This window comes from Patagioenas fasciata, chromosome 3 (assembly GCF_037038585.1).
Source record: "Patagioenas fasciata isolate bPatFas1 chromosome 3, bPatFas1.hap1, whole genome shotgun sequence".
NCBI classification, from domain to species: Eukaryota; Metazoa; Chordata; class Aves; order Columbiformes; family Columbidae; genus Patagioenas; species Patagioenas fasciata.
In genome coordinates, this window is record NC_092522.1 from 88,301,039 (window position 1) to 88,323,543 (window position 22,505).

Genomic DNA, 22,505 nt, shown 5'->3' on the forward strand with positions numbered 1-22,505 from the left:
CACTGCACATTAAAGCAACATTGATGGAAGAACTGAAGCAGACAGCCAGGAAACTGTTAAAACACAAAGACATTGACACTAAGCTTTACTTTTCCCTGTCACAGTGAGCTGGTTTCACATACACAACCCTTTAAACCAAGAAATCAATGGCAAACTCGTGATCTTATTTGCTGTAATGAATCAGTTGCATTGCCATGTTCTGCAGCATATCAAATAGCATCAAATCTCGTTTCACTGGCCAGTGTGCTCTGCCTCCTTCAGTGCTGCAGTGAAGCTCTGTTTAAAATAAAAAAATGTTTAAGCTTGATAAGGCATATAAAATATTGACATTTACCTAATGATACTTTGCTTGTTAGGATTTGGTACTTCCCAATAGAAGTAGTAAAGTTGGTCTATCTCTGCATTTTCCACCTAACGTTTAGATATGGCATTTTAAATATTTAAAAATTACCAAAAATCTCTAACGGGTTTACCCAGGAAAAATTACAGTCAATTAACATATGATGGCACTGAGATGGTTTTATAAGCTTGCTAGCCAAAGGCTCAGGCTGCCTTCTTGGAGTAGTGTGCAGTGCACTCCTCAAAAAGAGATCAATATCCTGAAGTTGGAACTGAGGGTTTGCTTGGAGGATTTTGTGCAGCACTTACCAGCGTAGTTTTTCACCAGTCTCTGAGTATCTGCCTATATCAAAGACTCTAAAAGCTGAAGGGCCTCAATGCGTATTTCTGTGAAGTCAAAACGAGTACAGTTAAATGTGTTTTGTGTTAGTCTGTGGGCTTCTCTATCAGGCTCTAGGTCTCTGTGTACTCATACCCCCCTGGGAATGGCTCTGGGAAGATAATGTTTCTGAAAGTCTGCTTACTATCACCACAGTAGCTACACTTGCACCACAGTCCTTTAAAATGATGTGGTGCATCTCCTTCTTAGTATCAAGCAAGCTGAGAGTTGGTTTGTAATAGTTATACTGTCTAGGAGCCCTAGTCATGGATAAAAATAATTTGAATAAAAGGATAGCCTTTGCTTCAGAGCATGTTCAAGCTAAATACCAAATAAAGAGGTGACAGATGAGCAAAGAGTGAAAGAATAGAGGAGGCAATTAATAGATAAGATCAATTCTCACCTTCCTCTCTTTCTTAGCCTTCTGGATGGGCTGCAGGAAATCACAGAGAACTTGGGAAACAGCATGAACTTCAGATTGTCCAAGTGTAAAAAAAGCATGATGGTACCTGTTCCTTCCGTTTTAGCCGTAAAATGAAAGATGCTTTGGGCTGGATTCATCTGGTCAAGTGCAAATATGTAAAATATGGATATGACTATCTTAACCAGTTTTCTTGACTCTGTGGCCAGTGGAGAGAAACAAGCAATTGTAGAGCATCACTCATTTCATTCTAAGGAGGGTGGCAATATGGATTAGGTGAACTGCACTCTGAAAATGCCTGTTTCTTCCCATTGACTATTGAGGCAGCCAGAGCAACCAGCTTGGACATTCGCCATCTGTACCACAGATGTCTAAGGCTGAGGGAATTTAATCCCACTGTGGTATCTTTTCCCCTTCTGTGCACTTGTGTAAGGGTAAAATATCAACAACCTGTACTTCTTGACAGCTTGCTATTGAAGCGCAAACAGAAGTTTGCATGAACAGTATAATTCCTGAGTGTTGAAGCAGACAGCAGTCCTCTGAAGCATTTCCCACTGTGTTTCTTGTACGTGCAAAGAGGACACATGCACCATTTAGACCATTAGAACTAAGGGATTTTATTTAGTAATTTCTCAGCTCTTTCATTTTATAATCTAAGCTTAGCTTAAGAAATAGCTTGGACCACAAAAAAATATATAATAGTATCTTTTAAATTTTTACTGGTTTTTGGACCTCCTTCCTTACCCTCTCCCTCCCCCAAGATTTACAGCTCAGACCTTTACAGTCTACTGAGACCGACATTTAGCTTAGATTTGAGACATTACTATGATTCGTTGCTGGTGCTCTGAGGACAACTGTGTAATGTTGCTGGCAGCAAATGACTACTGTTCTGCCTCTTGAAGGTAGTGAAATTTCAACAATGTGGGAAATCAACTCTCAATATCCAGCTTTCTATGTTGAAGTGTTATTATGTAAATGGAAGCCCTTTTTCTTTCTGAAAGGTAACTGCATGGAGGTGGGCAATATTGGCCTGCTTTCCTTTCCAATATGGCATTAATTACAATGCAGTAACCCATCTTATATGCACTGAGTCACACTGATAACCAAATACCATGTGTAACTCTCTTAATTTGTTGCTCTGAAAGTCTCTGGCAAATATGAAACGTATGGTCTGCACAGTTCTTCCAGAGGGACAGTGTGAAGGGATCGCTTAGATGTGTTGATCCAAAGAGACCGCTGTGAGTGTGGGACCTGACCTACTGCACGACGTAGACCTAGAACCTTGTCTGGAAATTTTGTTGAAGCCCGGAACATCAGTTTGAGATCCATCTCCAGAAAAATGCCCATTGGGTGGAACAGGAAGAGTTTGGGGGAATGACTTTACTCCTCCAAGCCTGGTACGAGGTATTGAGTTCTCCGGGGCAGGGAACCATCTCTTCATGGCTCTCGTGCACAGGAGCATAATGGGATGCTCTGGATCACTGAGATCTGTCTGCTGCTATCACAAGCCATGCTGTGCAGGTCCATGGCTGCTTGGTCTGGGTGTGGGTTTCTTAGATGCTGCTGCAATACAGATCATAAGGATAGGGAACGAGTTATTGAGTTGAATGACCTAGCAGCTGTGTTTCTCTGCGCAGTGAGAGCAGAGAGGGCAACATCAACCTCGTAACAAGGCTCTTGGTAATGTGATAGAAATAAGCTCTTTTCTTCAGATTCCATTTTCCTGCCACATTTCTATGTTGGTGCATTTTTTTTATTATCAGCACTGTAGAATACTTCTTACTGCGATTTGATTGGAATCTGATGAACTTAAGCTTTTTTTTCAGCTTTTGTTTGTAAAAAGCAAGAACTACAACTCCATGAAATGTGAAAGCAATTAGTAATAGAAGTCTCTACTAATAGAAGAGGTGATACACTGAGCATATGAAAGTGTTCACATTTGGAGCTAGAGAAAGACAACAGCTAATTGTCTGAACAATTATTTCTTTATTAGCTAATGAGAATCGCTGAAATAGCTAGTTGCATAAATGAGACATCCTGCATTATTGATCAAGTTTCTTTGTTTTAGCTGCACTAGAAGTATACATTTCGCTTTTACATGGGTATTTATTAGATCTAAACCTAACATACAACGATCCATTCATATGTTGGCTTTTTGTTTGGTTTTTTTTTCCATGAAAAAGAGGTAAATACTGAAATATGTTTAAAGTAAGGCTGCATTATCTGTCTCTCATAGTTTCCCCTTATGGTGCAGGAACGTATTCACTGACATAATCAGTTAGATCAGTGGTCAATCTAGTCTAATATTTTACCTCTGACTGATAATAAGTGCTTAATGTTTCAGGAGTCTAACAAACCTGGTTACTTAACTGAGTAACATTATACTTAACAGGAATAGTCCTTCCTGACCTTGTGGGCTGGTTTAGTCATTACATGAGGTGTAGTTACTTTTATTAATTAAAAGCAGATAGAAAGAATATTGAAGTGCTATCTCTAAAGCTCTTGAGTTCAAACATACACAATAATGACATTTTGCTTGCTGTTCCACACAGCTGTGGCAGTTGTATTATTGTCTATTCTGATTTTACTCAAATGAATTGTATTTCAAATAAACCTATTCCAAAAAGAAGCATGAAAACAGAACTAAACAGAAGCCATCATCCTATTAGTACCACAAGTTGCCAAATGTCATGGTTAAACATTTTGACTGTGACAAGTTACAGTAAAAAAGGGGAAAAAGGTGTATGTATTCCTTATAATCTTACTATTTTTCTTCAGAGGCACAATTTTCACTTAGCTTTGGTGAAATAATGATTATTGCACATCTTTCTGAAGTGCCATCATCTGTAATATTAATTCATTTAAAAAGAAAAAAAGTGGACATGTATTAGTGAATCCTCTTTACACTATGGTTTTAGAATATGAGAGGCTTTGCAGTCAATTATTTATGTGCAATAAGTACTGAAAGCCCTATTATCTCAGAATAATCAATGTTTGGCTGAAGCTTGAGAACACTAATAGCTAATCTTAAAAATCCTGATCCAGTGTCATTTGAAATAATATCAGAATTCCCATTGATTTTAGGCAGAGGAGGATGAGGCCAAAAAGTGTTGCTTTGAGAAATAATTTTAGATGATAATCAGTTGAAAACATCCACAAAAGAAAACTTGAGTGTCACTCTCTGCGTAATACAGTATGAAGTATTTTGGGAGACAGGAGCTCTTGATTTCAAAATGGTGTATATCTGCATTTTCTGTTGCCTTGGGGAGCCTTATTTAAGTGTATATCTACTGAGCTGGTGTTACTGTCTCTGGGAATAGATGGATGGCAACTGGAAAAATTACAAGCAAACTGGGAAAGAGTGGGGAGCCTCAGTGACATACGGAAATACCTGCCTAACATTTTGTTTAACACTCAAGTTACTTCTTTTTCCTTGAATCTCCAGCATTTTTTTCTCACCAGAATATGTTCTCACTCATTGTGGTGGAGCTTCTAATTGTTATCTCTCTTTAGCAACTCTGATAATTTGCCTGCATCAGTGCAGAGCAGCTTGTGTTATGTGGGACCCTCTTTCCACTTGGGGTGTTTGGAAGATGACACGAGAAATGAAGGAAGTGACACCCAAAATGCAAGAGATTATATAATAGTACCTGGAGCACAAGTCTGATGAGGAGCAGCTGAGGGAACTGGGGCTGTTTAGCCTGGAGAAAAGGAGGCTGAGGGGAGACCTTATTGCTGTCTACAACTACCTGAAAGGAGGTTGTAGCATGGAGGGTGTTGGTCTGTTCTCCCAAGTAACAAGTGATAGGACAAGAGGAGATGGCCTCAAGTTGTGCCAGGGGAGGTTTAGATAGGATATTGGAGAAAATTTCTTCATGGAAAGGGTTGTCAGGCATTGGAACAGGCTGCCCAGGGAAGCGGTGGAGTCACGATCCCTGAAGGAGTGTTTAAAAGGTGTTTAGATGAGGTCATAGGGATGTGGTTTAGTGCTAGAGTTAGATTAGGTTATGGTTGGACTTGATGATTCTGAGGGTCTCTTCCAGCTGAAATTATTCTATGATTCTACCAGTGCTTCAGGATGCCTTCTGGTGCAGGGTCTGGGGCAGGCTTGGACTTGTGGGTGCTGTGCCGGCTCATAGGGCAGGGCTGGACAAAGAAGCCAAGGAAGTGTTCCAAGATTGCAAGGGAGAAGGAAAAGGAAGTTTCTGGCATTTGGTGAGCCATTCCATTCTCAAATGGGGGGCTGCTGTTTTCTGAGTTTGTAAAAATGATGAAGGCTGGATTTTGGTTGCATTTGGGGGAAGTTCTGAAATGTGATTTAAATATTATTTAAAAAAAAAATAAAAATCCTTCAGAACTCAACCTGCTTGTCCATCCAAGCCAAAAATGTTGTCAGAACTTCATTGTAAAGGTAGGATTTTTTCTCATTTGCTTTACTACAAGGAACAGGAAAACCAAGAAAGAAGGCAGGAATGGTTCTGATGAATGCAGCAGTGATTAAAACAAAAAATAAATAGGTGTGCTCTGTACTGTCTTTTCTGCTGGAATAAGATACAGCAAATCTTATGTTGCCCCTATTAGAAGTAGGTAGATTCTGTTTAATACTGCTGATCTATGACCCCACTTGAGGAGTGCATGTGTGTTTATTGATTGAGTAGAGTTATATTTGAATAGAAGAGTTTATTTTCTGAAGCAAGAGAGCCCTTTCCTATTCTTTTACTGACAGTGCTAAGGGAATGCCCCACACTGTCAGTGCTGAGTGGCAAAGCAGAGAAGATTTTCTCTAGCAAGGAAGAGGCAGCATCAGGAGGCAGCCTGTAGATAAGCAGATACCGCTAAGTGGGGAAGTAGGACAGATACCCTGAGACAGCATTTGGCAGAGCAAGGGAAGAGACATGAACTCTCCTTTCCAGAGAGAGACAGAGAAGGAGCTGTGGGGACTCTACTCCTAGAAAAGAGCCCAAAATTCTGAAATTCCATAATATTTAGGTGCTGAGCTCATGCTGATTTCATTCTTAACAAGTTCTATATTTAGATTCACTTATGCACCTTAATAGAGTCCCAGTCCAATTTAGGAACACCGTGACCTCAAAGAAACTTGAACATTTTAGCAGTTTTTTGCCTTTTTCCACCCAGAACGGCTTTTTCTGCTCCTACAAATAGGAAACAAAATACTGATCTTGGCAAAGCATATTTGATGGTCCAGTTTGGTGTATATGTTTACCTATCTTTTCATCCATATACCTATATGGATAATAATATCACAGTGTAGGAGGAAACTGTGAGAGTATTGCTAAATGATTTAAGAATACTCTGTTTAATAAACTAGAGGGGGTTTTCCTCTCTTCTAAAACAGTGAGCCACATTCTCTCATTTCTCATTCAGTCACACATTAAGACAGATTTGACCAAGTATTTTTAGTTGGAGATTTGGAGCGGCTAAAGTAAGAAATCCTCTTAATAAAAATAGGAGCTTTTAAAAAAACCTGACTTTTATACCAGTCTAATTCCATTGACTTCACAAGATTTATTCGTAATACATTCTGATAAAAAAGAGTACCAGGCTATGGGTATTTTTATTTTTCTTTTATGCTGTGGGGGCAACATTGTCACTGTGCTTGAGTCCTTCTAATGGAAGAACAAGTTTATATAGCATTTCCTTTTTACTAGTTGATGACATGCTACCATACACAGGTAAATAAGTGCCAAATATGAATATACAATGCAATAATTACTCTTTTTCCCGTTGATGAAGATAGTTTTCTGGTTTCTGTGAAGTATCACAAGTCATCCTGGTTTTCCCCTAGGACTGCAAGCTGGGGTGAGTATGAAATAGCCAGGACAAAGCCAAGTCAGAGGCACTCTATAAACTTCAACAATTTTCATCGGTTTTGCTTTGAATTACGAGAAATATTAAGCTTCTGTCTTCCAGGGGAATATTTCTCAGTAAACGGTTTACCAGTAGCTTTCAAATTTATTATTACATGAAGTAAGGTTGCAGGGAGACAGACTTTTTTTTAATTTATCTTTTATTAGACTAGCTCATATTGTTGGATAAAAACTAGACAAGCTTCCAGCTGCAGAAGCCAATTTCAAGCCAAGTGTAGGCTGTGGACAGTTGGTTTAACTTTGTTACAGTGACCAGCTGCACAAATAGAAGAGAAAAAGGTGTCTGACAGCTTCAAGCAAATGAGGATATTTGTGAAGGTAGAAGTGATAAGGTTGTGATAAATGTGTCTGAAGTAGCTAACAGAATCCAGGGATGTTGCGGATACTAAAAAGAGATTTGAGGCAAGGGACAAGGAAACTAAATGGCAGAAATCTGGACAGGTGTGATTCACCCAATCCCAAGTGTACACTAAAATATTTGAAAGGGATTGACTGAATTGCAAATCAAAGCCTCATTTTCATAGGAACACAAGAAGCCATAGGAGTCTCTTTCAATATCGCATCTCCAACAGTGACTGACAAAAAGACTGATAAAAAGTAGTTTTAAGCCTTTGGATGTTTAGTAGTTTCTTAAAGCTATAAAATATTTGTAAATCTCTAAGGGTAGGATGGTGAGCAGCCCAAGCAAGATACCCTGAGCTCTCAATAGTGAAAAATAGGCAGACTGTAAAAGTGACTTAATCTTGTATCGAAATAGAGTAACTCGGGTTTGGGCAGTTAACTTCCAAAGTGAGCTTCTGACATCTGAAGTGAATTTCTCTCAAGCCTCCAGGACCGGAAGACACAACAAGGCTGCAGGAATGGCCTTGAGCACGAACCCAGCACTGTCTGCGTTGCCAGGGGCTGTTCCCAGGAGGCGTTTGGATGTCACCCTCCCCTTTGGGAAGGGGAAGTGAAGAGCTGAGCGGGTGCAAGTCCTCCTGTGCCACTTGGCCTCCGTTCCAGAAGGCAGAGCAGGATCTGTCTTATTTAGCCAGTGTTGACACAGCCTCTGTCACTTGGAAGTGAGGATTTGCAAGTACCTAAGTCTTAAAAATGTGCACCCTGGTACAGTTTTCAGAAGTGCCTCCATTGCATTAGATTTACTCTGAAAACAAGATGAGATCTTGCCAGAAATCATATCTTTAAAAGGGTAATCCTTCTATATTTATCCATGCATTCATTCTCTGGGCATTAAATTCAAATTGAGGTTATTCTTTTAACTGTTTGCATAGATCTCTGCTGCTCTTTATTTTGTTATTCTTTGCTAAAACAATGCCATTGCTGTAGAAGTGTCTCATGTGGTTTTTTTGTTGTTGTTTGGTTGGTTTTTTGTTTTGTTTTTGTTTGTTTGGGTTTTTTGTTTGTTTGTTTTTTAATTATTCTCCAGTTTAATAAGAAGCATTAGGAAATCTTATTAACTCTTCCTTTTTTAAAATGAGATTTTGTTCAGTGAAACTGCAGCAAATAAATAGATGCATGGTATTTGAGTTCCCCAGGAAACTTGTACGGCACTGAGTTTGTGCTCGCAAGCTGACCTTTCATTCATTATAAAGGAAAAAAAAACCCTAATCTTTATGAATGTCAAGTCAAAGATAAGATCAGCATGGTGGGCTGGTAATTATGTAATGTTCAGTCATTAGATAAAATGTACAGTTGATCCTACAGCTTAGATGTGGGCGAGGAATATGATCTAGCTTCACTGGTATAAAAGAAAGATGCAACTTTTTCATACATCAGTTTCAGGAACGTACATCCAAGCGTCAAGGACAGCTCACCTTTCAACGCCATCCTGCAGTTTCTCAGCTGTCTGATTTATTCTTGTTGAACGAGGGAGGTAATAAATTTTTAATTTTTGTCACTGTTAAAAGGGAACAATTACATATTTTTTGACATTCTCTTCCTCTTCTTTCCAAAAGTTTTCTTCTTCTTCCTTTGTGTTTAAGTTTTTACTTTGAAAATTAACTTAAAAGATTGCATTGGGACTAAAACATCAGTGCCTGGGGTTAAACTAGATTTGTAGGAGAAAACAAGATTCTAGAATTGCAATGCAGTTAAATGGTGATATTTTGTGATTTCTGATTAAGTCTATTAATGCTTCATCAATAACCTTGTGTTTTTCTCCTGATCAATGGTATTGCTGCCAACTGTCAAATGTTACACAATCTGTCATACCAACACATGTTTTTAGAGTCTTTCAATTGCCAGTTAAAATTAAATACGTTAAGGAAAATTTTAAAAAGTGTGAGTCAAGATTTCTCTGTCTTCAGCTGTTTGCTAACAGGTTGCTGAGTGCATGGCACCGGGCTGTGAGTAAAGAGCTGGCACTTGGGGTTCGTTGTTACTATGACAGAGTCATACCTGATGGCCAAGCATCCCAGAAAAAAATGAGCATAGTGTTCAAAATGTTTAACTGCTGTTGGGTAGGACAACATCACTGTCATCCTATGGAAGAGTATAGAGGGATGTCCCAAGTTTATGCTGAAAACATTAGGTTATGTCATGCAATCAGTATGAAGGGTACAGATGGTTGCCTGTCTTTATGATGGTAACTGATACTATGTTAACTGATTTACGGAAAAAGACAAGATATTGTAAATAGTGAGGTGTAACTTTTAACTGCTGGGGAGGACTTAAAATTACCATCTTTCTAAAGAGCTGCTGAAATTCATGTGTTATATAATGTTCCAATAGCTTAAGACAGATAATAGAGCAAAGTAAAATCTTCCTTTGTGGTGGTGGTGAAATGAAAGGAGTAGTGTAGACACTAATTGGGTTAGCAGCATGGGCACAGTCAAAAAACCAAGTAAAACCATCAGGCAAAATGGCTGTTGCTTTGGAAGATTAGAGAAGATCACATCTGGGGCTTATTGACAAGTATCTTTGGTGGTTTTGGCATAAGCCTCGCAGTCCAACTCAATAGAGGAAGTGCAAAACTGCAATTTCAATTCCTCTTTTGGTTAATGTAATTTAAACAACTTCCCTCTGGGATTGCCTCAACCCTTATAATGTACCAAATCATAGTACTGTATGTCCTTAAAAAATTAGAATAGGGACTGCCACTGTACCTTCATCAAAGAGCATGAAATGAGGGAGCAATCAATCAAGGGTTGTGGCATTATTCCTGTGGCTGGCATCTAACTGTAGCTGTTGGAGCATCCAGGCTATTGAAAGGCTCAGGATGATGTGGAAACAAGTCATTTGGGAAAGGCTGTCTGTCTTCTCCTGCTGGTGCGTGAGGCCCTCCCACCAGCTCCTCGCACTCTGGGGAATGTCCCCTGGGATGGAGCAGGGGTTGACAAACTGTGGGGTTGTGTCCCAGTGCAGGCAAGTCTGCCAGCAGTCACAACCCCTCTATGGGGCTAAAAAAGGCATATATAGTAAATAACCTTAAAAAAACTCCTTATTTGCTGGAGGGAGGGATCCAACCAGTTTATTCAGCATGACTCCATAGATGTAGCTGAGCTTAGTTCAGTTCCAAAATGTTTGGCAGGACTGTAGGAGGCTGTGGATCTAAACAGTGTCAAAGACCACCTTTTTCCTGTGGACACAGGTTACTCTTGTTGAGGAAACAGGGCACAGAGATCTGGCAGCTCAGAAATCTGAGAGCCATGTTCAATGCTCCTGTGGGTCTACCATGTTAATGACATCCTCTGTTTCCTGTGCCACATGTTGACTAACATCAGACGACTATTTCTTGTATGTGGATGGGTTTTTGGTAAAAGCTCAAGCAGAGATGAGTAACCACAGGTTGCATTCAGTCTGCATGGATACATACATACATCACTGAACTGGCTTTTTGATACCTCTTCCAAATGCTTCTTTCTGGTGCTTTGACATTATCGGCTGCTTTTAACTCCTTTATCCTCGGTTTTCTGCCAGCATGGGCTGACTCGCTGGGCAGATGGAAGGGAGAAGCCAAAGTTCCTTATACCAAGCACCATTTAACCTTTGTCACCCATTAACTGCAACCTCATTGGCCTCTTAGTCATTTAGTTTAGCTGGGCTTCAGATCAGTCTCTCATCCCTAGTTTCTGCTGTCTTAATTATGAAGAGGCTTGTTTCCACTTTTGTGCCTTCGGGATGAGGGGCAATGGGCATAGACTTGAAACATTGGAGGTTCCATCTAAACATGAGGAGAAACTTCTTTACTTAGAGAGTGACAGAGCACTGAACAGGCTGCCCGGAGAGGCTGTGGAGTCTCCTTCTCTGGGGACATTCAAAACTTACCCGGACACGTTCCTGTCTGATCTGCTCTGGGTGAACCTGCTTTAGCAGGTGAGTTGAACTAGATCATCTCCAGAGGTCCCTTCCAACCCCAACCATTCTGTGATTCTGTTATTCTATGATTTGTTGCATCAGAGAGCATTGCTTTTCTGTATTATTCATAAACTTTGTTTCTTTCCACTTTGCTAACCCTAGTCAGGCAAGGACCATGTTCTTGTCATCCTGCCTTTGGGCTCAGCCTCATCTGCCTGGACATGACCTTTTTCTGACTGCTCCAAGGATGGAGCTCTCTTTGATTTTGTTTCCTGGTTCCAAAGCTACCTTGTAGGACCTGTGTTTCACTGCTGTCTGAACAGCTACCTTTGATGACTGTGTTGTACATCTGTGTAATCAATGAACAAAAGGCCTACTGACCTGTGTGTAACAACCTCATGTCCCCATATCTCTCTGAGAATTTGTGCAGTGATGGATCTTCTCTCTGCTAATCAATACTCTCTTTGCACACATCCCAGTGCCCCAGGTTCACTCTCAGATAATGATGCCAGATAAGTGGCTTCACTCCTTGGACCACCTCAGGTTTGCCTCTTCTTGCAGATGTGAATCATCATTGTTTGAAGATTTGCATCATTGTGATAGTCCTTGCAGGGATTCTGCTGGGTAGGTGCAAGATCTGCAAAGAAATACATTTCCATTATGTGAAAGCTATCTTCATTTAATTGTACTTGATTTTCTATCATCTTTCCAGGTTAGGGTTGGCAGTGCCTTCTCTGATCAGTATAGCATGCTTAAATAACCTCTACACCCAATCTCAAGATCAATTTCTACGTTGCTGGCATTATTGTCCTTCTCATTGCCCACTCATTTTTAGAAATATTTGGGGCCACAACAATTTGATCTGTCCCTGGAGAGTATTTATTATGGAGCAGCAGCACTGAACGGTGTATTTGGAAGAAGAGAAGCTCTAAAGTAGTTAAGGATTTAATACCTTTTTTTTTTTTTTTTTTCCTTGCTAAGCACAGTAGCTTTCAGTATCTAAATTGTATATGTAAGTGTTGTCAGGCTGGGGCCTTATCCTCCACATCAGTCATTAGGACATCATGCTCTTGTGTGACAGTTTCAGTCTTTCAAAGTCAAGGGTTCAGGTGGTCTATGCAGGCACAGAAGAAACTGTTCAAAAGATCCATCTGCAAGTGTCTGGAGATGCTGTCAGTGCTGCATTTCATGCAGAGCCCAAACAAGTTGTGGGTAAGCTCCGAGTACGGCCTGGGGGATGACTGCAGAGAGGGAGAGATCTGCACAGTGAGATAAGGCTTCTTATTTTAATACTGACAAGAGCAGAAGTGAGGTTCAGTATTTTGGTGATCAGAAGCTGCTGTGGGCTCGGGATGCTGCCTGGGGGGATGCTGCCTGGGGTGCTTGGCTGAAGCCAGTTGGGAACAACTGGGACCAGTGAGCCAGGTGCTGCTGCGCAGCCACAGCCAAACCCTCTCTCTGCTGGGTGAAGGTGAGCAGCGCTCAGCCTGCAATACCTCATGGGATTATCTGCAAAGGCAGGGAAGGTCCCCTTGTTGAAATGTGCTCTGTCTCTCAGCAATAAAAAGACCCTGAAACTCAGTTCTTCAAGGCAAGGCAGTCCCTGGACAGCCAGGTTGGGCAAGAGAGTGCTGCTGTCTCAGTCATCTGCACAGGCTGCCCCAGTTTGGGACTTTAATACTTCAGCATCTTTTATATGTCACTTTTCTACATGCACCCAGTTACTTCAGCCTGGGATATAAGTAATTCCTGTTCATTTCTAAAGGAAGGGCTCAGATCTGTGCTTTGGAATAAAATAATTTTTAAGGGAAAAATTCTGTTTTCTGAGTGAGTGATGGTCTTTGATTGAGTACGATGAAATTTTCAGTTTGATACAGAGACTTAGTGCTTAAGAAGGAAGGTTACAAACTTCATGCCTAAAATACCACATTTTAATACTGACAAGAACAGAAGTGAGGTTCGGTATTTTGTTTCTTGTGCTCATAGCTCAGATGAATCCAAGACTTTAAAAAGCAGCATTAGTTGACCAGACATTTATAACAGGAAGATATGAAAAACCGTTTGACATCTTTAGCCTAACTCAGATCCTGCCTGACTTTCCAGTCAAGGAAGTCCTCCCAGGCCATGCCACAGGCACACAGGAGTTTTATGGCTCAAAAGAAATGCCCACCTTTATGACCAGTGTTTTGTCTCTGACCAGGCTGGTACAAAATGTTTCAGAATAGTTTTAAAGGTCTGTGGTAATTACCAAAAAGCATTCTGGCGATCTGGATGTAGCCCTTATTTCTGCTGTTTGGATGCGAAGAGAACTGAGATAGATTCTGTGTGTTGCCACACCAAAAGCTTATTGTGAATAATCATGAAGTAAAGTAAATTAATTTAAAAAAAATAAAGCAGAGAATTTGGGATGATGTTGATACAGTCGTGACATACATTGTGCATATTTAATGTTATGATTCCCCCAGTTATTCATATCAGAGATATGCGTTATCCTGTGGTATAGACTTGATCTGGATCAAATATAACCACAAACTGCATTTCTGTTGAATTACCCAGAGAACATGTGATACGCTGTTTACAGCCACTTTGTCTCATGCGCTAGCTGTAGAAGGACAGATGTGCAGTGCCACATATAGCCTTCTTGCACAAAATTAGTCTATGGAAAAGATTTTTAAAAGTTCAAGCTGACCAGGGTTTGTTTTTACAAAACCAACCTTCTCTTACTCAGAACCCAAAAGCCAAGTTACTGCATCTGTTAAACAAAGCGTAGAAGAAATTTTGGTCCTGAAGCTCGCAGTGATGCTGAACTCCCAGGGACTCCCTTGACCCGATGTGATGGAGGTGACCCTGGGGCTTTTTCAAGCCCTCCTGATCGCTCTCAGCACTGCGTCTCTCCCAGCGCTCTGGAGCACAGTGTGTGGTGCCTCTAATTACATAGGTTGGAGGAGATTTCTCCCACTGAGGGAGAGGACCGTGAAAATCTGTTTACGGGGACATCGGCACTATAGAAGTCAAAGAATCATAGAATCATTTAGATTGGAAAAGACCATCAAGTTCAACCATAAACTTAACACTGCCAAGTCCACCACTAAACCACATCCCTAAGCACCACATTTGCATGTCTTTTAAACACCTCCAGGGATGGTGACTCCACCACTTCCCCAGGCAGCCTGTTCCAATGCCTGACAGCCCTTTCAATGAATAATTTTTTCCTAATATCCAAAGTAAACCTCCCCTGGCACAACTTGAGGCTATTTCAGTGTGTGGACAAAAAAATCTGACTCTTGGTTCAGGAAATTATGTCCTGATGTGAAACTATTTTCCCTGAAATTAGTCTTTCCATGTCCCAGATTCTGCAGATTCTTTCATCTTCTCCATAAGCATTCACTGGCTTTATCCAGTCTACCACAAATATTAGACAGTTAGAACATTTGAAGTTTATGTGGTGTAGCTTATGTTAATATTCAGAAAAAAACTTGTTAGGGCCAAAATGAAAGGCATATTTTTGTAATTGTGATGAAGTCAATTTTCTGAGCCTATAAAATGCACATCAATACACTGCGATTTCAGTTTCCCATTCCAGTACTAAATTGTCTCTGTTGCTTGCACTGAATGCTGTATCAGTGTGTAGCCTAGATACTGGTACTGTACCCAATGCAAAGCAGTCCTTTAAAAATGTGTGTGTTTTTATTTTCAGACAGATCATGGATTACTACGGGAAGTACGCAGCTGTCACTTTGACCATTTTATCTGTATTTCTGCATCTCCTTCATGCTTTCCCAGACGGCGAGTTTCTCATGCAGGGTAAGCTGCTTTTAGTGTTCAGGAATATGTCAATTGTCAGTAAAGGGTATTAATTAAACTTTCACAAGTTTTATAAATGTGGTCATAAATCTTATAGTTCGGTTGCATTTATTGACACTGAGATATGAAACTGTAATAAATCAAGATAACTTTGCTATGAGTATACTGCCTGTTTCTTCTCTAAACTTGATTTCTGCAGGTCAGGTGTCTCCCAGATGACTGTGTTGTCATGTTGACATGTGTGATCTTAATCCTTGAAACATTATCATATAGAAGCATTTTGGTTTCTTGTACTTCTGAGAACTAAATGACAATGTGACATCAGGAGAAACAGAACCATTGCTTCTTCTCAGAATATGCAGAATATTTTTCCTCTGTAGATCACAGAATATGGCATATTGGGAAGATTTTAGATGTGTTTTGAAGGTTGTGGGTTTTTTATTATTCAGCCTCAAACTGTATATAGAAAAATGTGAGCTACAAAAATCTCAGGATCACTGGGCATTTTTAAAACTCTTGATAACAGAGTCTTGCCTGAAAACAGGCAGTGTCTAAGAAGCACTACAAATCCTACTGGTGCTATTCAACCAACTGTAACTAGTAGGGAGTTTTCTAGGGACAGCTACTATATTAGACATCCAAAATAACCTCCACAACTGTCAACAAAATTATGTTAGAGAACCAGAAATGATGCAATAATACTTGTGCCTTACCCAGAAAGCCACATTCTAGTTTTACAGCCAGTTCTTGTTGCAGAGTTGAAAGATCCTAAAGAGATTTGGTGCCTAAAGGCTTTGGTGCCTCAGCTTCTCTGTTCATCAGGTGATGAGCAGCAGAATGTGGCTGGTGCTTCCTCTTAGCACCCACACTTTCCCTTTCTTTTTGAAAATGAAAATACAGCTGGAGACCAAGTAAAAGTCTCTTATATTTTTATGGCAGGTTGTCCTGAGTGCAAGCTAGGGGAGAACAGATTCTTTTCCAAGCCAGGAGCGCCCATTTACCAGTGCACTGGGTGCTGTTTCTCCCGGGCCTATCCCACTCCGATGAGGTCCAAGAAGACCATGCTTGTCCCAAAGAACATTACATCAGAAGCAACGTGCTGCGTAGCAAAGGCTTTTACCAAGGTGAGGCTGTGAATGAGACACATTTAAACTTGTTTTAGGATGCAATGTGTAGTTGAACCGGTGAATAGAAAAAAATATGGTTTTTGCTGGAGGACATTGAAGAGCTATTTGAGAGAAGCATCCTTGGCAATTATATCCTTCGCTACTGCGTTATTTCTTTTTTTCCAAAGAGGAAATTCAAATGTCAGCCATTACTGAGTCCGATATTCAGTTGGGATGTAGAAATTCATGCAATGTCACTGACTTTAGTGGAACAACTTTGACTTATGACACCCAAAGTTCTGATAATGGACTTGTGCCCTTGTTTTTAACTCTTTTTGATGTGCACCATCCCCTTAAATATTATGCAACATGTATTTTATTTTAATTAGTAATTTTTCTTGCATCTTTCCTGCATAGACAGGAGTTCTCTGTGAAAATATCTGGTCAATTCTGTCAATTATGTATGTAAGAACAAAGGACCAAATTGGTCTCTACCCATTAGATTGAGGATATGTCTACTTTTAACAGTATAACCAAGAGAGAACTGTAGATGTGTACAACTGCTTTGAGCATTTAACACTCTCATCTGGAAGGTACTTTTAAAGACAGAGTCCGCTAAAGCTAATTACTTTGATAGTGATTCAGCTCCAGGTGAAGAAACCTTAAATTTGATGTAAGAAATGGTGAGCTAATTGAAACAGGCTAAGGTGTCTATCCTGTAGTGATCTGAACCATTGAGTGTGTTGACTTGAGGCTCAGTTCAGTGAAGCTGCTCACAGATTTGTGCCAGCTGAAATGAGCACCCTGGAGTACTCAAGACATCTGTGTATGGCTGGCAGACACAGGACCCATAAAAGACCTTCTAGAATGGCAGCTGGAGGCTTAGTGGGTTTCCATTTGACATCTCAAATTCCCTTTGACATCTCAAATGGCAGTTGACAGCTCTGTGTGTGCAGCTGAACAGAGCACTGAGTCTCCACTGTATGTGATGAAAGCCCAGATACCTGGCTTACCTATAGACACCTACAGCTGAACCTTGCTAGATCCTAGTTCTTCATCCAAGTAGAGCAGAGATCTTTTTCCAGCTCAGTGACATTATACTTGCCCTGAGGCAGTGACTAGAATTTGGTTGAGATTAAAGATAAAAATGACTCATCATGTTTTGTGGTCTCTGTTTTTATAATCCCCACATGAAAATTTCTAAGGGCACTTCCTGATTTTTCATAGATTGGTTACTTGACACTTTTTGCAAATCAGACACTTTAAGGTGTGCCAAATCAAGGACACCAAACTATGTCACTATTGAAAACCTTCTCTTCATGGCTCTGAAAGCCACTGATGATGCAGCTTCACAGGATGGCTTTCAGAGATAATTGTAGTACATGTATTCCAAAGAGCCTGTGTACCTTGTGGTTGAGAAAATGCTTCAGATGTCTTTTACTTGAGAATGCTATTTTTACTGTCTAGGTAATCCTAATTATTTATGTCTGTGTTTTCTTTTTTTAAGATTACCCTTAAGGACAATGTGAAGATAGAGAACCATACAGATTGTCACTGCAGTACCTGCTACTATCATAAATCCTAAAGCCTGTACCATTGTCAATGATCAAGGACAACGGTGAATGGAATATTTGTTTTTCAGCTTTTATAGCACCATTGTGTAAAATTTTATGTTTTCTGGTCAAGACACTGGGTAGACCTTTGAATAAGATGGATGGCTGTTTTATTTCCTCTTTGCTTCTTCATGCATTTAAGTAAGCTTAGTTATTTCCATTAGGGACAAAATACAGTACTTGCTTGACAACTGAAAGCTTGATCTATTTTTAAAATAAACTGTCAGTTAAATCATTAGTGTTTCTTGAGGAAAAATTATGATTTAATAGCTTAAAACAAACAAACAAACAAAAGATTCTGCTGCAGTTAATTTCTAATTTTTTTTTTTTTTCAGTGGGAGAGGGAGGGAAGGAGGAAGGAAGAGATGGGAAAGTGGACAGAAAAAGAAGCAATAATTTCCCCTTATTAATTTAGTGATTAGATGGTTTTGAAGACTCAACATTTTGTTTCTCCTGTTTTTCTTCTATTTTTTTCTTTACCTTGTGGCAGAAAGTTCAAGTGTATCATCTATGCACCGTGCTCTGTCCTTCTGTGCCATCTTTTATTTTATTTCAAACTTAATATCTTCCCATATAGATAGATAAATGGATGTAGAATCAGACATTATAAAGAATAGTACAATTTAGTGTTAACAGTTGTGGAATAGAGGAGTGTTACAACAGTATTAGCTATTTAAGGTGTGCCTGAGCAGCATGGTGCAGAGCTTTAGTAATTCCCAAATGCAATATGCTGGACCCAGATATACAAATGGGAAAGGTAGGGAATATGTTGGATGAGAAGTGGACCACAGAGTATGTATTCAGAATACATGGCCTTGATATCAAAAAGTGAGATTTTAGAGATAGCACTTGTTCAGCTGTAGTGGGGTGGATCGGGTTCCTTGGTGGAACTGGAGCCCACTCGTGGAAACTGAAGTGAATAAATTCCCCTGGTCTTGGCTCTAATATCTGGGGTGAGAACATAATCCTTGGTATAGTCGCTGTCTGCAGGGATTTCAATGTCTGTCCCCAGGCATGGCCATGGCTGATGTCTGCTGCAGTGCCAAATGACTGAAGTAGTTTAGACAGGCCTCCAGAGCTAAGCTTTGATGGGGCCCTTGAGCAGCCCAAGACCAGGATCCAATGATGGTTTAAATCCACCATTCATCCACCCTTCTGTCTCTTGGAGTGCAAATCCAGTGCTATCTTTTAAGACATCAAATCATGAGGCTTTGTGGAGATGAAAAGACTTCTTGTGGATAGGGGAGATGAGGTTCTTAGAGAGACATTATTCAACATATGTCCAGTAAATCTTACTAACCTGACCTCTATACATTAACCCCCTGATTCAGTCTCTCCCCCTTGGGAACCACTGGTCTGGTCCAGTCCCATGTCCTAGTGCAGAACCAGCTGCACCATGCCATTCTTGGGAGATGTTTTGCCTGATTTGCTCTTGAAAAAACACTCCAGTGGTTATTCCAGAATCTTCCAAGGAGACTGATCTTCACTATCACTTCACTGTCACTTCACTATTAGCATGCTGGAATATTGCAGTCTTCTGGAAAGCTTTTCCATAATGTTTTCTCTCTATCTCATTTGCTTTGTCCTTACTTTTGGCAAATGGGAGGGAGTCCAGTGGGGTGATCTTTAGAATAAGTTAAATAACATCAGCAGCACAGGTTTTCACAGTAAGTCTAATTTCATCACTGCAGACATTATGGCAATACACACCGAGCAGCCATGGAAGCTGACTCACAATTCCAAGTTGTTGTACAATTTTATTAAATGTGATTTGTTGGAGCGATAAAGGACTCAGCATTCCGATTCTATGTGAATCACACAAAGCCATTTATTACAGAAACAAGCCTCCTTATATACGCAACTATTCTCTAATCACGCGTCCACGCTTCAGGCATGGATTCGCTAAATGAGTATCACGGGCAGTCCACACACTGGAGCCCCACCAATGATAGGTCGGATGACTCATGTCATGCTGAGGCCCTGTTAATGAAGAAACGCCCCTCTTTCTCACAGCAGATTCTGTTCTCAGCTTCTCGAAGTGGCCTTGAGATTCCTTTGGGCCTGACTAATTCAACAACATATCTCCATCTAACGAAACCCCTCCACAGTGATTAATGCATGTACTTTTGCAGGGGAGACAGATTCTGCCTGGGGTTTCACGGCAAGGAGAAAGGAAAGATCTGAAACTAAAAGCTGGTTACCTTTGAGAATGGTATTGCACTGTCCCATAACTTTGACAGGACTGAAAGAAGAGAGGGCATGGAAAGACATTCTCCGAAGTTCACTTGCAGGGGAGATTTGCCTTTTGATCTCACCAGACTTCTTGGTTGACCTCTTACTCAAGTGAGCTCCTTTGGCAGCAGCGAATACTTGCTTGTCTGTCTCTGTCTGTGCTGTCCACAATAGCAGGTTGGTGACATGTTTGCATCTTCTGAATCAACTTCCTTATTTTGCATAGCAAAACCATAAAACTATTGAAAACCAATAACCAATGAGAGCGAAACCCATGCTTTAAAGAAGATTTGGGATCCTGTAGCCATGTGTCATTCAAGCATGCTTGGTCTATTTTTCAGCTGCGGTTTCCTCTTGCTTGTACAAAACCATTTAATCATGAACTTCTCAACTCATGGATCCCTCTCCCGCCTAAGGCGACTTCAGGCACCAAGAGCTCGCAGAAGGTATCTTCTGAGAGTATGTGGAATGCAGGAGCATCCGCCTCATTAAGGCATCTGGCTCAAACTCTTCGGTTTAGGAGACATGCCACATAGCAAGGAAAGTGGTAAAATAAACAAAACAGGCAGATACACAAACCTAACAGCAGGAGATAAGAGAGACAATAACAAAGACCAGACCTCTTCAGGCACCGACTGATGGGCCATTAGCGGTGGCCCTGGGGCGGTGGAGGAGCAGCCCGGGATCTCCCGGCGCTGGGCAGGGGCATCCCCGCTGCCCTCGGTGCCCTGGGCTGGCCTAGGGGGACCCGGGGGGCCTGGCCAAAACTCCTGATGGGATCTCGGAAAGGGCTTGTGGGACCGTGCAGAATTTATTGTGGGATGTTTAGAAGAAGGGCCAAAGGTGGAGAAAGGTGGTCGGGGGGAATCAGGGTGGACTGGGGAGGAGTGAACATGGGAAAACAGAGGAGGGGGGTATTAAAGGGGCCGATCGTTTGTGCAAGCCGCCAGTCAATGTGCTTGTCTGACTGAGCCCTCTGCCTGATCACTGCAGTCTGTCCTATCTTCTTATTAAATCTTTTTCTTCTTTTTTCTTTCTTTCTTTTTTTTTTTTTTTCCTCTTTTTCCTTTCAGCTGTGTAATCTCACTTTCTACCCTATGTGTAAGATCTGCAAGGCCTAAGCGCTAACAACTGGAGAAGGGGCCCCTGGGTCTTGATTCCAGCAACTGGAGAGATCAATGTGCCAGACTGGTGTGGCTGGTTCCAGCTGGATGGACTGTGGGCCATAGAGCTTGTAGGTCTAGGTGTCAGCAACTGGAGGGACCAGGATGTATGTTTAGATGGAAGTAGTCTAAATAGCAACACCTGTAAATATCTAAGTGTGTTTATTTTCCCCCCAGTTAATTTAATCCCCTGTACTTGTGTATGTGTCATTTGCTAACAACCTTCAAGCTGGACTGGCTGGAGAGCAGGAGGAAGCCGGCATCTGGAAGGACTCCAGGTCAGAGCCTTTGATGGGTGAGGGGACACAGGATCCGGGCATGGGTGGACTGAGAAGCTGGATTAATATTCAAGTGATCTGTGATTGTGGGGGTGTTTGTGAGATGAATGTGTGGTGTACAGCTCTGCTTACTAGCAAACTTCAAACTGGACTGGCTGGCAAGTAGGAGGAGACCTGCTTATTGGGTAAGGGAGCCCAGGCGTGGGGAGGGGTTTACAGGCTGGGCTGATATTTGAGGTTCTGTGAATATGACTGTGTTTGTGGAACTAGAAAATGAAGGTACATGTGTTTTCATAGAGGACTTCAACCCTGGTCAGCCAGAGAGGAGGAACAGGCCTGGGATTACTTACATTAAGTTGAGGGTTGTTGGTTTTCATGCGAATGCAGCTAAAGGCAGTGATCTGTCAGGCAGTCTGTGTGCTTGGCTGCCTTGGTGCCCTCTGTGTTTGTGTGTGTATGTGTGTGCCTGTCTGGGACAGATGCTCAGCTTCACTGCTGCCCAAACCTGCACACAGTGACAAGAGCCATGTCCATTTGGCTGCAGTGGTCACCAAGGAGGGATCCCTGCGTCCTGGAGTTCATGGGGTTCAGCAGCCAGCCTTTACATCCTTAACATATATTATACAAATAATACTTTTTTTTTTCTTTTCTTTCTTTTTCTTTTTTTTTTTTTTTTTTTACACTGTAGCTGTTAGAATAAGGTCAGAATTTAATTGTTTGTGTTTTAAAGTGAGTTTAAAAACCCAGGCCATGGTCAGAAGAATGGTGGTTGTAGGTCAGTGAGACAAAACAGCCAGGACCAGGAAAAACAATGCTACATATCCTTAGGAAGCTAATATAAGTGGCCATAATATAGAAAAAATAGGCTATGAATGGGCATATATCAGCTAGAAGACAATATAGATTTATATCTGTAGGATTAAGTACCAGATTTCCAGTAGGAATGGAAAATGGCAAAAAAAAAAAAAAAACCCAAAAGTGCC

The 22,505-nt window shown here is 40.9% G+C and overlaps 1 protein-coding gene across 2 annotated transcripts; it reads left to right on the forward strand.

Annotated features, from left to right (window-relative positions):
* Window positions 1-15,030: 15,030 nt before the first annotated feature.
* CGA (glycoprotein hormones, alpha polypeptide) lies at window positions 15,031-18,064 on the forward strand. 2 transcript variants are annotated; one of them, XM_065835615.2, is made up of 4 exons: window positions 15,031-15,146; window positions 15,687-15,730; window positions 16,070-16,254; window positions 17,744-18,064. In XM_065835615.2, the coding sequence occupies exons 1-4, from the start codon at window positions 15,031-15,033 to the stop codon at window positions 17,819-17,821; spliced, it is 423 nt and encodes a 140-aa protein (XP_065691687.1). In that variant the 3' UTR covers window positions 17,822-18,064. The 2 variants fall into 2 exon arrangements, with proteins under 2 accessions (XP_065691687.1, XP_065691688.1); XM_065835616.2 differs by lacking the exon at window positions 15,687-15,730 and having other exon boundaries at window positions 15,031-15,130.
* Window positions 18,065-22,505: the final 4,441 nt, after the last annotated feature.

Bases quoted from the DNA above. Each gene is read 5' to 3' on its own strand.
- CGA (XM_065835615.2), top strand. From the start codon at position 15,031: ATGGATTACTACGGGAAGTACGCAGCTGTCACTTTGACCATTTTATCT. The intron at 15,147-15,686 runs GTTCAGGAATAT...GCAGTGTCTAAG, and splicing joins CAGGGTAAGCTGCTTTTAGT to AAGCACTACAAATCCTACTG. The intron at 16,255-17,743 runs GTGAGGCTGTGA...TCTTTTTTTAAG, and splicing joins TAGCAAAGGCTTTTACCAAG to ATTACCCTTAAGGACAATGT.